The 12,972-nt window shown below is 59.6% G+C and overlaps 1 protein-coding gene across 2 annotated transcripts; it reads left to right on the top strand.

Moving 5' to 3' along the window:
* The first annotated feature begins 3,252 nt into the window (after positions 1 to 3,252).
* AK1 (adenylate kinase 1) lies at positions 3,253 to 12,757 on the top strand. Of its 2 annotated transcripts, XM_069474699.1 has the most exons (7): positions 3,253 to 3,296; positions 6,122 to 6,160; positions 7,724 to 7,759; positions 7,920 to 8,083; positions 8,810 to 8,926; positions 11,971 to 12,162; positions 12,419 to 12,757. In XM_069474699.1, exons 2-7 carry the CDS (start codon positions 6,154 to 6,156, stop codon positions 12,485 to 12,487), a joined length of 585 nt encoding a protein of 194 aa, XP_069330800.1. In that variant the 5' UTR covers positions 3,253 to 3,296; positions 6,122 to 6,153; the 3' UTR covers positions 12,488 to 12,757. The 2 variants fall into 2 exon arrangements, with proteins under 2 accessions (XP_069330800.1, XP_069330799.1); XM_069474698.1 differs by lacking the exons at positions 3,253 to 3,296; positions 6,122 to 6,160 and adding an exon at positions 7,356 to 7,410.
* The last annotated feature ends 215 nt before the right edge of the window (positions 12,758 to 12,972 follow it).

The following is a 12,972-nucleotide window of genomic DNA, read 5'->3' as shown; positions in this document are numbered from 1 at the left end:
GGATATGGGAATATGGCGCATTTCCGGCCCCAGGCTGGGCGGGGAATCTGGGCCCAGGAATAGGTTTTGGGTAGAATTTCTCCCAGAATGCCGTGGCTCTTCTCTCTGCCCACCTGTGGGCATGAAGGCAGGTCCGGAGGAGGGTGTCAACAGGAGGTCTTGCTGGGGTGGACCCTGGGGAAGTTCAGTTTAGCATCAGGAGGTGGGACTATGGTGGGCCTCGACCCCAACTCCTCAAACTCTTACCTCCTCAGATGGGACCCCTTGGGGACTGGTCCACTTGCCAGAGTTAGCTTCCCAAAGCCCCCTTGGCATGGCTCTCTTTGCTATGAAACCTTCCCTGGCTTCCCATTCACTGGCCAGGACCAAACCCACCTCCTCGTCTGGTGTTCTAGGTCTCCCACACCCACACCTGCACCCCTCTACCAGTTACCCCTGCAAAGCCCGTGAGGCCCCACCTCTGTGGAAAGGGCCCTGCACCTCCCCCTGGCTGCAGCCCTAGTGAGGGCAGCCGCTCCTCTCTGGGTTTCCTGTCCAGCTGTTTCCTACCTCCAGCTGTTGCCTGCGGATGCTCAGGGGTTCCGCCAGGCCCTCCTGGGGCAGCCCCGTCCCCCAACCTGGGCTCCCCCAATGCCCTGCGTGCTGACCCGTGGATCTGGCTGTGAACTTCAGAGTGAGGAGGCCCCAGAATCCTCCGCCCTGGCGCTGGTTTGTTTTTAAGCCTTGGAATTCTTTCCTGAACAAAAATATTTTTTAAATGTGTTCAAAAATTGGTTTCATTTTTATATGTTTGTGTTTTTAGATTTTTGGTTATAAAACAACTTAAATTGTGTGAATGATATAGGGTAGAAAGGGAAGGCATCACCCAGCCCTATTCCCTGTTAAAAATGTAGGGTATAATCTTCCAGATCTTTCCTCCATGCAGTTTTTTCCTTCCCTTTCCCTCTTTTTCCCTCCCCCTTCCCCCCTCCTTTTTTCTTTCTTTAGGTTATAGCTGGGAGATAAAACCCTGAAACTTTAATATCCCAGCATTGGTGGAAAATCCATCATTCATATACAAATGAAATAATTAAAACGGGTACTTAAAATTTTTTTATTTAAAAACTTTATTTTTAAATTGTGGTAAAAATAACTCATAACATAAAATTAACCAGCTTAGCCATTTTCACACTGTTGTACAACAGATCTCCAGAACTTTTTCATCTTGCAGATCTGAAACTGTCCCCATGAAACAGGGGCTCGCCCTGTCCCTCTCCCCAGCCCCTGCAGCCACCGTCTACTTTTCTGTTTCTGTGAGTTTCCCTCCTTTACATGCCTCATACAAATGGAATCATACGCTGTTTTTCTGTTTATGACCGGCTTATATAACCAGCATAATGTCCTCAAGGTTCATCCATGTTAAAGCTGTTTTATATAAAGTAATAGATGCTTGTTGTATGGACGAACAAAAAAAAGCCTGGGGAAGCCCTTATGTAGGAAGTGAAAGTCTCGCGTATAGCCAGGCGGTCACACTCCCTACAGCCGCCTTCTCAGCCCTGTTTCATTTCATCAATTCGAAGATATTATCGATTTGAATGTAAAGCAACATGATTTTAACTTTGCAGAATTAAAATGCCAAAAAAATATATATATCCGGGAATAGATTTTACACACACATACAACACTGCTGTGTAGCTCGAGTCATTTTTGTGCAGGTGGGATCGGACCAGCACAGTTGGGCTTTTTGGCAATTTCTCACCAACGCTGGGTGTGTCAGCACCTCTTGCACCACCAGCTGCGAAGAACGTGGGCTTCCTTTCTCCCTCGGACTCTACGGCAGAGTCACCACCTCTCCACCTCCCCTAGCTGTGCCACCAACCCGGTCAGTCCCCACCGGCACTAGAAAACCTTCCTGTGTGAATTTTGTGCCCACATGTGTTTATTTGAAATGAATTTCTAAAAGTTGAAGGGCACATCTGAAGTTTTGATTTACATTGTCAGTTTGCTTTTCCCAAAGGTTGTGCCAGTGCACACACCCATGAGAAGGCCTCAAACAGCTTCTAATGCAGAGCCTCTGACCCACAGCGTCCACCCCCAACTACGCTCCCAAGAAGTAAGGACTTGTCTGGCACCACAGGTAGCAGAGCTGGGACTGGATGCGGGCCTCCTGGTGTCTGGCTGCTGTTGTTGCTAAGGCACCGCCACCTAAGGTTGTCTCAATCTCCTGGTAGTCTCACTGTCTTGCTCAAACACCTTCCATGGCTCCCTAGAGCCTGTAAGACAAATTCCAAATTCAGTCCACCCTGCCATCTGGGGCTGCTGCCTTCAGGGTCGTGATGTGATCTGGTGGGTGTTCCGGTGCTTAAGTCCTGAAGCTTGACAGCCGTGGGCTCTCATTCCTACCCTGCTACACTATCGAGGACCTCCTGTTACGTGCCAGTCACTCTGGAAAATGCTGGATAAACACATGGCTTTTTACAGGGAAGCTCAGGCAGGCAACTGACATGCCGGCTTCACATTCCTCCCCCGTGTTTAAGGGGCACCTGAGTGCTCATTAGCCAGAGCTATTCTTTTCCTCAGGATTATCCATCCCCCGCCCGGGTACCCACAGCATTCTGAATGTCCCGCATCCCAGCACTCACTCACTGGGAGCTGCCTTGCAGCTCCATGGGGACAGGGCTGTTTTGTAATAATCTTCTACATTATATGGGTAGCCTTTGTGGCCCTGAGGAGTTTCAGTTCCAGAGCAGCTTGAAGGGCCCCTCCCAACAGGGGAGGAGGAGTCCCAGGTGGGACTGGCCCCAGAGCCTCTGGGCCAGCAAAGCCCCAGAGTCCACGCCTCCTGCCTCCCTCCCCTCCCTCCTGGTCTGGCTTCTCTCTGCCACCAATGCGCTGTGGCATCTTATGCAAAGAGCTTCTCCTCTCTGGGCCTCAGTTTCTCCAGCTGCCATCCAGAAAGCCTGGCCTTGTACCCTGGCGTGTACCCTGGCACAGTGGCGGTAACAGAGGAACGGAGAAGCCTTGGCAAACTGTAGAGTGTAGTGCTCATGTGTGGGCCCAGCCACCAGGGGGTGCACGGAGAGGGGGTGCCAGCCGCGCCTTGGCTTCCCATCGGTTCGGGCTCTGGCGGTCTCCGCTCCATTCCCAGTTTCCCGTCCGCTCTCCCTCCCCCTTCCCTCCCTCCCTGCCCTCGCTGGGAGCGCTGGCTCCCGGCATGCCGCGCGCTGACAGCCTTATAAATAGTCGCCTGTGCAGGCGGCCGGCGAGGACAGGCAGGGCACGCACTGGCCCCAGCGCCCACCCGCACCCCTCCCCAGGTCAGTGCATGGCAGGTGGATGTCTGGGGGGAGCGCCCCCTGGGGGGAGGCTGGGGCGTGTTTGTGTCGCTGTCCTTGGGGGGGGGTGTGTTTGTATCCCTGGGTATGATCCGTGTGTATGTATGTGTGTGTATTCCCCTGGCTCTGGGTGTTTGTGCCTCACTGCCCGTGCCTTTGTGGATCCGTGCATGTGTGTGCGTGCGTGTGTGCATGCGCTGCAGCTCCTCCCAGCCTCGCAGACAGTCACCAACCCTTCCTCACTCCTGGGGCTCCAGGTCCCTGCCCTTGGCGCGTCCCAGCTGGGGCCCAGGGAGAGGGGACTGTGGCCTGGCTCCCTGCCCCAGAGGACCAGGGCAGGGGCAGCCTATGTGCTGGAAGGGACTCTCCTGTCACGTCACTTCGAGTGTTGGGGGAACTGGAAGCCCCCGATGCTTCGCCCATGTCCCAGCCTCCTGGCAGGAGCCCCAGGGCCAGCACTTGGGACCTGCAGCACCACTCCACTGCCCACTCAGCACTGTCCAGCCATGGCGGGACAGGCCCAGAGAGGGGACTCTGGCTGCCCAAGGTCACGCAGCTGAGTGGTGGAGCTGGGATTTGAACACCAGTTGGTTGCCAAGTGCTGGGAAGTCTGCTCTTGGGCAGGAGCTGGGATACCTGGGCCTTGCCCTGGCCTTACCTTGTAGTTGGGGTTAAGTCATTGTCCCTCTTGACCCAGGCTCCCCAGGCCAGTTAGCAGGCCACTCAGTGATGCTAGGAGTGGCTGGGGCCTGGCCCGGGGGCCTTATAAGGCCTGATACTTCGCCCGTAACCCAAGTCTGTCCTGGACCCCTGGCCTCTGTGAGGTCTCCTCACAACCCAAGTTATTTTGGGTCAAGGAAGTGGCAGGTGCCAGCAGGACGGAGGGGCTTAGGTTACTAGGAGGGGGTGGGGCAGGGTGGAGCCACTTCTCAGGGCTTCACCGTGGTTGTCCCTGGCTGGGGACACTCCTCCACCCCTGGGCAGCTGCTGAGGGGTGCTTGGCAGCTCCTAGCCCTCCTTGAGCACACTCAGCAGGAAAGGGCTATAACTCATGCCCCGCAAGCCTCAGAGGCCATCAGTAAAGGTGCTGAAGGTCCTGCCAGGTGCCAGGCCCAGAGCAGCAGAAAACCAGACCCCAGCCAGGCCCTTGAGCTAGTCTGCCTCTCCGAGCCTCCATTCCCTCCCAAGACGGCAGCAGGGTTGGAATGGGCTCCCCACCCCTGGCCCAGACCCAGTCGGTGAGGACACAGGCCCACAGTGTAGTGAAGAGGCCCAATACGGTGAGGTGTGTGCAATGCCGGGGGAAGGTCAGAGGAGGCACCTGCCAGTGTGGGAGTGAAGGGCAGAGTCCAGGAAGGCTTCCTGAAGGAGGTGACACCCGAGCTGAGTCCCAAACAATGTTGAGGTGGGGATAGGTATCCAGGCATTGAGTATACCGTCTGCCAAGGACTGAGGGGACACCATCATGGTGGGTGAGCGAGCTCCAAGCAGTTCCAGTGGCAGCTGAGAAGTCTGCAGAGGGTGGAGGGGCCGTGTCGGCTATGTTAAGGGGCCCAGACTTTGTCTTGGGAGCCGAGAGGGCCATGCATGGAAAGTTGTGAGCAGGTGTGTGACACGATCCAATCCTCTGCTGTCAGAGAAGGTCCTGCAGATTCCCTGGTGGGGTATGGTGGCCAGGAGGCCCCCCATGCACAGGTGGGAAGAGTGGCCCAGGCCCCTTGTTTAGGACGTCGTGGTGAGGTCATGGATTGGAGTGAGCCTCAGGAGCAGGGAAGTTGGGAGGTGGGCGTGCAGGGGTGTGGGATAAGAGCCTTCATGCTGACCAGTCTCTTGCCTGGTGATCCGGGCCTGGAGCCGGGGGCTCAGTAGGGCTGTGAAGTAACTGAGGGATCTATGGGGCCTTTGGGCATGGATGTCCTGGGCTTGGGAGGGGGGCCCGGGCTGGCTGCACAGGGAGCCTGAAGCCAAGAGTGAGAGGGCGGTAGAGGGGTCTGGGGTGGGGTCCCAGAATCAAGGGTGGAGCAAGCTTCAGGCAAGAGTGGCTGTGATGGTCACTAGTGGCCTTGGAGAGGGCTGGTGCGAGGTGAAGACATGGAGGCCAAAGGTGTATGGAGGGCAGCTCTACAGGACTGCTGGGAAGGGGGCCACGGGTGGTCCCGGGGGGCTGGGGAAGCACAGCGTGGGGACACAGCAGCGACGGGGTCTCTTTGCATGCTGAGGGGAAGGCGGGCAGTGAGGCTAGGTGAGAGGGTAGGCGTCAGCGGCCCTGTGCAGCCACTGGAATATGGACCCGCACAGGGCCAAGAGCCTGGGACCACCTCACTTTGAAAAGTGCAAAGGACTGTGTCCCCGTGAGCAGCTCCTGCAAATCCCACCCCTCAGGCCTCTGTGTCCCCTGGAGCATCCTCATCCAAACCTTGTCCCAGATGAGGACACACGTAGCTCCATCTGCCTCCTGGCAGCTTTCCCCAGCCCTGGGGAGCGTTGTCAAGGCATCTGGGTGACGCTGGACCCATGCCCTGTTTCCTGGGAGTGGCTGGGAAGCAGCTCACTGCCCTCACCCTCCTTGTCCCTCCAGCGGGAACTGAGGGGGTGGCAGTGGGCGGGGGTTACTGCTCTCCTGTGACAGGTGAAGCAGTGGAAGCCAGAGAGGAAAGGTGACTCTTCCAAGGTCACCCAGCCTCCTGGGCCTTCCCTGCCCCAGCGGCCCCTCTGCCCTCAGAGGCATGTGGGGCCCGGGTGTGGCTTGGCGGGAGCTGAGTCAGGGTGGGGAGGAGAACCCCCCAACCTGTGCCCTTGTCTTGCAGAGCACTGACTCGGCTCCCGGGACCTCGGCAGGATGGAAGGTACGAGGCTCCTCTGGTCCCACTTGTTGCCCGGCCTCAGTGTGCCTGTCCATGCAGAGGGTGTGCTCGCAGGGCATTCTGGGGGTGCTGGAGGAGGCTCCGGGGCTGCCAGAGCAGGCCTGTCTGGGAGCCACCAGCATCCTTCTCTGGCCTCTCATGGGCTGTGCCAGCTCCGGGATTCATTTTAGAAGCAACAAGGCCTCCCTGAGGCTCCCGAGGGCCCCAGGGCTCCCCTCTTACGCTGGTATTTGTGGAGATGAGTCCCTGCCTCTTTCTGGAGAGGGGGGTGTGGGGGAGGGGAGGCCTGCCTCGTGGAGAGGCCCTGAGTACGCAAAGTGCCAAGCCTTTAGGATGAAGCAAGTTCCTGTTCCTCTCTGGGACTCAGTTTCCCTGTCATCCAGTGAGGCCTTGAGGAGGCCTTGGGCCCTCCTGGCTCCTGTGGGCGGGAGGGAGATGTAGGGCAGGCAGAGAGCCCAGAACGGGCCGCCCTGGGCTGCTGGCAGCCGCATCTGTCCAGGCCCTGGCGCTGTGCCTTGGCCTAGGCAGCTCTTAAAGGAGCTCGCGGGCTTGGCTGCTGCAGCTGCCTGGAGCCAGTGGTCGCCCTTCCACCCCGAGCTTCAAACACCAGCCACCACAGCACTGTGGCCTCCCTCTACCCCCAGCTTGTGCCTTCCTCCGGGGACGGGAGCCCAAAGGAGAAGTCATTCTTCTGACAGCTCCTCTAGGCCTCCAGCCTCAGGGCCAAGAGGGCCCTAGGAGCTGCCAGCCACCTCCTCAGTGGGCCAGGGACAGAGACTAGAGGGGGACAGAGGCTTCTTCCCTGAGGTCACACAGCAGGGTGGATTACAGCCTGGTCCTCTGTCTCCCTCAGAAGAGGGGAAGCCTGGGAAGCCGGGGGCAGAGACCTGGGTTCTGGTTCCGGTTCTGACATCCCTTGTGCAGGCCCCTCCCTCTCTAGGCCTCAGTTTCCCTCTGCCCAGATCTAACGGCCGGCGCGGCGAGGCAGAGGCTGGAACGCAAGCTCGCCTCCCTGTCTGGGCAAGAGTTCCACGCGCCCACCGCAGCCCTCCTCCCCGGCAACCGTCTCCACAGCAACATGTGTTGTTGCCAACTCCACGTTAGCACTGTGGGAAGGCGGGCGATGGGCAGGCCCAGTCCTGGGAGGGGAGAGGAAGGGCCATAGCAGGACAGGACCATGGGCTGCTGTGCGTCCGGTAACCACGTCAGCAAGGAAGACCAGAAGGCCAGAGGTGACCAGACCCTGGGGCCCAGCCACGCACAGGGAGGCCCCACGAGAGTTGCCTCCCAGCCTCTTGGGCTCCAGATCTCGGCCTCTGACGGCCCCTCTGCCTGGAACACCCACCCCTCCCTGACCTCTCTGACCTCCGAGCTTTCGAGCACGTACTGCTCACTCTGGGCTGGGACTTGTCTGCCTCCCTGATAGGAGCTCGAGCCATGTCTGTCCCCTTGTCTGGGGAGCAGCACAGGCCTGGCACTCCAGAGGTGCCTCTGGCCATTGACCAAGCGAGTGACTGAGCCCCGCTCCCCTTTTCTCTCCTGCAGAGAAGCTGAAGAAAACCAAGATCATCTTTGTGGTGGGTGAGTCGCAGGCGGGCAGGCGGTGAGGCAAGTGGGGAGGGTCTTTGCAGGTGCCGGTGGAAGCCAGGGCCTGGGGCTGCACCCTGGGCCCTGGCCCTCCCTTGCTGGGGTCCCTGGCAGCCCCCCATCTCGGGGTTTCTGAATTGGCGGGCCCTCGCAGGCGGGCCTGGCTCGGGGAAGGGCACCCAGTGTGAGAAGATTGTGCAGAAGTACGGCTACACCCACCTCTCTACCGGGGACCTGCTGCGGGCCGAGGTCAGCTCAGGCTCGGCCAGGGGCAAGAAGCTGTCAGAAATCATGGAGAAGGGGCAGCTGGTGCCGCTGGTGAGTGGGCCCTGGTGGCATGACGGGAATGGGTGACGGTGACCCTGAGTGGGCACGTGCCAGCAGAGCCCATGGCATACTGGCAAGGCTGACCACAACCCTCCCTGGCTCCAAACCCTCCGGTGGCTCCCACTGCTTGTGACACCAAATTCCTTCTGGAAGCTCCCAAGACCCTGTAGGACCCTGCCCTGCTGCCCACTCTCCCCTGTACTCTGTCCTCTGGCCACCTTGGCCTTTGTGTCGCTTCAAAACTGGCCACACTCCTTTCTGCCTGGAATGTTCTTTCCTCTTCAGTTTTCAGACCCCCCAACTCCCCAGATTTGGGCTAAGACCCCCCCCCCCGATTTTATATTCCATTAGCTTCCCTTCTTTGCTCGTACACCCTGTGTCATGCTGGGAAATTGATGAATGCACTGTGGAATCGTGGGTCCCTCGTCAGACCCTAAGCTTCCCCAGGACAGGGAAGGTCTGATCTGCCCACAGCGGTGTCCTCAGGGCTCAGACCGGCACCTGGCTGGGAGGAGGGCTCAGTAAACACCTCGGTGTGACGTGATGAATCATCCCGTCAAGGGCTCCACAGTTCTGCAGAGGCTTCCTGGGGTGGGAGGCCTGTTTGGGACATTTGTGTCAGAGGGGAGGGGCGTTTCAGGCAGTGGGACCAGCACAAGCAACGGCCTAGAGAAGCGAAGGGGAGGCTCACGGCCCCTTCCTCCTGCTGTGCCCCAGGAGACAGTGTTGGACATGCTCCGCGACGCCATGGTGGCCAAAGTAGACACTTCCAAAGGTTTCCTGATCGACGGCTACCCACGGGAGGTGCAGCAGGGAGAAGAGTTTGAGCGGCGGGTAAGGCAGGGCAGAGTTCGGGGTGTGGTTGGGGAGAGGGAAAGAGGCTGATTCATGGGGTGTGGGTGAGGAAGAAAACCAGGAAGACTTTCTGGAAGTCTAGAAGGAAAGGTCTAGAAGAAGGGAAAGCCCCAGGCTGGAGAGGTCACAAACCTGGGCTCAGGTTCCAGCTCAACATCTTGAGACCTTGGGCCATTCGTTCTATATCTTGGAACCTCAGTTTCCCAACGGCAGAATGGGGGTGACAGGTCACAGCTCTGTAAAGGGCAGCATGGGGATTAGGGAGGATGCTCCCTTCCAGTGTGGGGCTTGGTGCCTGGTAAACACACAGTTGGAGCAGCAGGGAACAGCATTGGCAGGGTGGAAGGGTACAGCCGGTGTGGGGAGAGCACGATATGTGGGCAGGCCGACCAGGGGTGATGCGCGCGAGGGGGTTCAGGCCTGGCTGGAGGACTCGAATGTCAGGGAGGGGCGTCTGGTCTCCTTCCAGGGGGCCACAGGGAGTCTGGCTGGAAAGAGCAAGCCCAGAAGATAATGGCTCTGAGCTTCCTAGCACGGTGCCCACCAGGAGCACCTTGCACAAGGTGGGGGCACCTCACACAAGCACACACATGGACACAGGCACATGTGCAGCACACACACATGTAAACACATGTATCTGTGCGCACGTCATGCACAAACACATGGACACAGGTACACACACATGCACGGGCCCACAAGTTTGCATACACAAGGCCACAGGCACGTGCACACATGTGCACACATATTTACACAGATACAGTGCACATATGCACGGGGATGCACATGTGTGTGAGCACGCACAGGCACACGCACACGTTCATCTCTACCTCTGGTGTCACAAGGCCATACAGGAAACAGATGGGGCCGCAAGTGCCTAGGAGAGAGGCCGGCAAGGGTGCGTTGGGGCTGGCCGTGCATCCCAGTGGGCTGGGGCAGGACCAGATCCCAGCCCACTCCCCGTATCTCGGGGGCCGTCTTTGGGCTTCCTTAGCTTCGAACCTCACTCAGGAGCAGGAGGCTATCTTTCTTAACCTCTAAGTGGCTGCAAAACCTCAAGAAAGTGTCTGCCCAGCTCCGGACTTCGGTTTCCCCTCTGTGACATGGGGTTGGCTGGCTTCCTTCAGACCCCGGACCCTGGACCCTGTGGTCAGATGCCAGGCCGCACATTCCAGCTGTGTGACATCACCTGCGACCCTCAGGGTCACATCTAGAAATGGGGTTAATGGAAGTCCCCATCCTTCCTGGGGCTGCTGTGGATGCTGCTGAGGGCCGCAGGCTCCGCACACGGCCCAGCCCTGCGGTGGCCTCCAGGCGTCCCGGCATCTGGTCTTCTTGGCTCTGGACACCAGGGGGCACCAGGGCTTCACCAAAGGAGGAAGGGCTGCCTGGAGATGTGGCTGGCGCGCCTGGCTAAAGGGCCAGAGCTTCCAAGGGCCAGAGCTTTCCCAGAGCTGTCTCTCCAGGCTAAGTGCCCACTGTCCTGTCCAGAAAACTGAGGCCCCACGGCCAGAATCTCAGCCTGGGCCTTCCAGCCCAGAGGCTAGGCTGGCACTCGTGGATTTATCACCTCCACCTGGGGTGTACTTACCGTGCGTGGCCCTGGGAGACTGTGGGTCTGTGGCCTGGAGGAGCTCAGCAGATGATGGATGAGGGGTTGGTGGTGGCCTTGGAGGTGGTCAGACTGCTGGGGCCAGGCCCAGCCTTTGCCACCACGGTCATCTGTAAAATAGGAGCACCAGGGTGGCTTGTGTACGGTCATCGGGAAGCAGGAGCCACCCTCCCTGAAGGCAGCTGACGCTGTCCCCCTGAATCCTAAACATCCAGGAGGTAGGGACAGGCATCAGGTTGGGTATTGCAAGCAAGGAAACAGGCCCAGCAAGGGCAGGTGTCTCACCCGAGGTCACACAGCTGGACAGGGCAGAGTGAGCCTGGGCAGAGGTCAGCCTGGAGGTCAGGCTTCCTCCCGCCGAGTCCCTGTGACAGGCAGCACCCGCAGGACCTTAATGAGGGGTCTGGGTCGACAGTGACACGGAGGCCCTTGGGGACTGGCCCAGGCAGTCAGGAAGTGGGAGGCAGGGCTTTGAGAGTCCCAGTCCCAATCCTGAGGCTGCAGCGGCCGCGGGTGGCTCCTTCCCTAGCTCTGGTGAGAGACCCAGGGCCCTTCCACACCGGGCATGCTGGGCTGGGCCGTGCCAGGCCTGGCAGCCTGCTCTCGGGGACTCGTGGTCAGGCTGCAGGAAAGACTGCCATCTCCTCGGTGTGGAGGCCAGTCTGGGCAGGGGACACCGTGGAGAGGCACTGGTGACCGAACTGAGCAGGGCAGGGGCTGCGGGGCCTTATTCTTTGTTGTCCTTCCAAGTCATCCTGCAGATGACACACTATTCCAACAACAGCAACCTGGCTCAGAGTCCCCCAGGACTCAGCAGCCCCTCGCCCCTTCCCTTGTCCCTTGCCTCTCTGTCAAGTCCTTATCCAGCCAGGAAGGTGTATAACAGCTGCCTGCCTGCCCTCAGGACCACGCTCAAGGGAGAAATAAACGGGGCCCCAAGAGCCTGTCCCCGAGGCCAAGAGTTGGGGGGGGGCATCCGGGAAGACAACCCTGAAAGAATGAGGTTTGAGCTGGACTCTGAAGGACAGGCTTGGTGTTGAGGTCAAGGTGGACTAGACCAGGGTCGAGGGAGAGGGCTCCTAGCAGGGGGAGCAGCAGGAGCACAGGCCTGGCGTGGGCGGAGGCGGATGAGAGCCTAGAACAGAGTCTGTGGCTGAAGCAAGGAGAGCATGGGACGGTGGGGTGGGCGAGCCCCAGCCATGCAGGCCCTGTAGGTCTGGTGAGGAGCCATGGGAGAGGTTTGAGCAGGGGAGTGGCAGGGAAGATTGATTTTAGGAACATCCCTCAGGCTGCCCTGGAAAGGGACTGAAGGTCTGAGTGAGTCTCGAGTAGGGCCTCAGAGGCTGGAAGATGGAGAGGAGATGGCCCCAGGGGGCAGGATCTGGGTCCCCGTGACATGGTGCCCCGCCCGCAGATCGGACAGCCCACACTGCTGCTGTATGTGGACGCAGGCCCTGAGACTATGACCAAGCGGCTCCTGAAGCGCGGGGAGAGCAGCGGGCGTGTGGATGACAATGAGGAGACCATCAAGAAGCGGCTGGAGACCTATTACAAGGCCACGGAACCCGTCATCACCTTCTATGAGAAACGCGGCATCGTGCGCAAGGTGCGCCCGCCTCCGCCTGCCAGAGAGGAGCCCCGGAAGCCTGGGTCCTCGCCTGGCTCAGCCTCCACTCACTGTGTGGCCTTGGGCCAGCTCCCCTCTCTGGGCCTCGGTTTCCCAGCCGGTTCAGTGAGGGCTGCTGTCCACTGAGGCTGGGCTGGGGGAGCCAGGCCTGGCCTCAGGCAAGGTTGTCCTTCTGCCTCGGTGGGCCCCCCCAGCCCTCCCGGCGTCGCAGCCCTCACGGCCCGTCTCCCTGCAGGTCAACGCCGAAGGCTCCGTGGACAGTGTCTTCTCCCAGGTCTGCACCCACCTGGATGCCCTGAAGTAGCGACGCCGGAGCCCCTTCCCCAGCTCCGAGCCCCACCCCGGCCCTGGGCTGGGTCGAGGCCCTCCTGGCCCGTGCCCAGCGCCTCCACCCCGCCTGGCTGCGCACAGACAGAGAGGAAGCCACTTTATCCTGTTTTCATGGACAGCCCAGCACTAAATGAATTTCCAAGGACATTTAGTTTTATTCCTTTTTCTTTGCTTCCAATCGGAGTTGATTCATGTGGTTGTGCCTGCCCAGCCTGGAGTCCCCAGCCCCTTACCCTTCCAAGCATCCTAGGGCCCCCGAGCCCACCCGAGCCAGGTGCTCCAGCTCTGGCAGGAGCCCCAGGGCCCTTGCTGACGTGGAGCGTGCCCAGCCGCCTGTCTGGGCCTGGGACCTGGCTAAGGCTGAGCGGCAGGACCCCTGCTCTCGGGGTCTCGTGTTCAGGCAGAGCTGGGCCCCAGCCTGGGTTCCCCCGCATCCCTGCTCTGTGGCCTTGGCCCTGA

Source organism: Eulemur rufifrons, chromosome 7 (assembly GCF_041146395.1).
Source record: "Eulemur rufifrons isolate Redbay chromosome 7, OSU_ERuf_1, whole genome shotgun sequence".
Classification (NCBI taxonomy): Eukaryota; Metazoa; Chordata; class Mammalia; order Primates; family Lemuridae; genus Eulemur; species Eulemur rufifrons.
The sequence above is the reverse complement of the archived record's forward strand: the minus strand, read 5'-3'. Positions and strand labels throughout refer to the sequence as shown.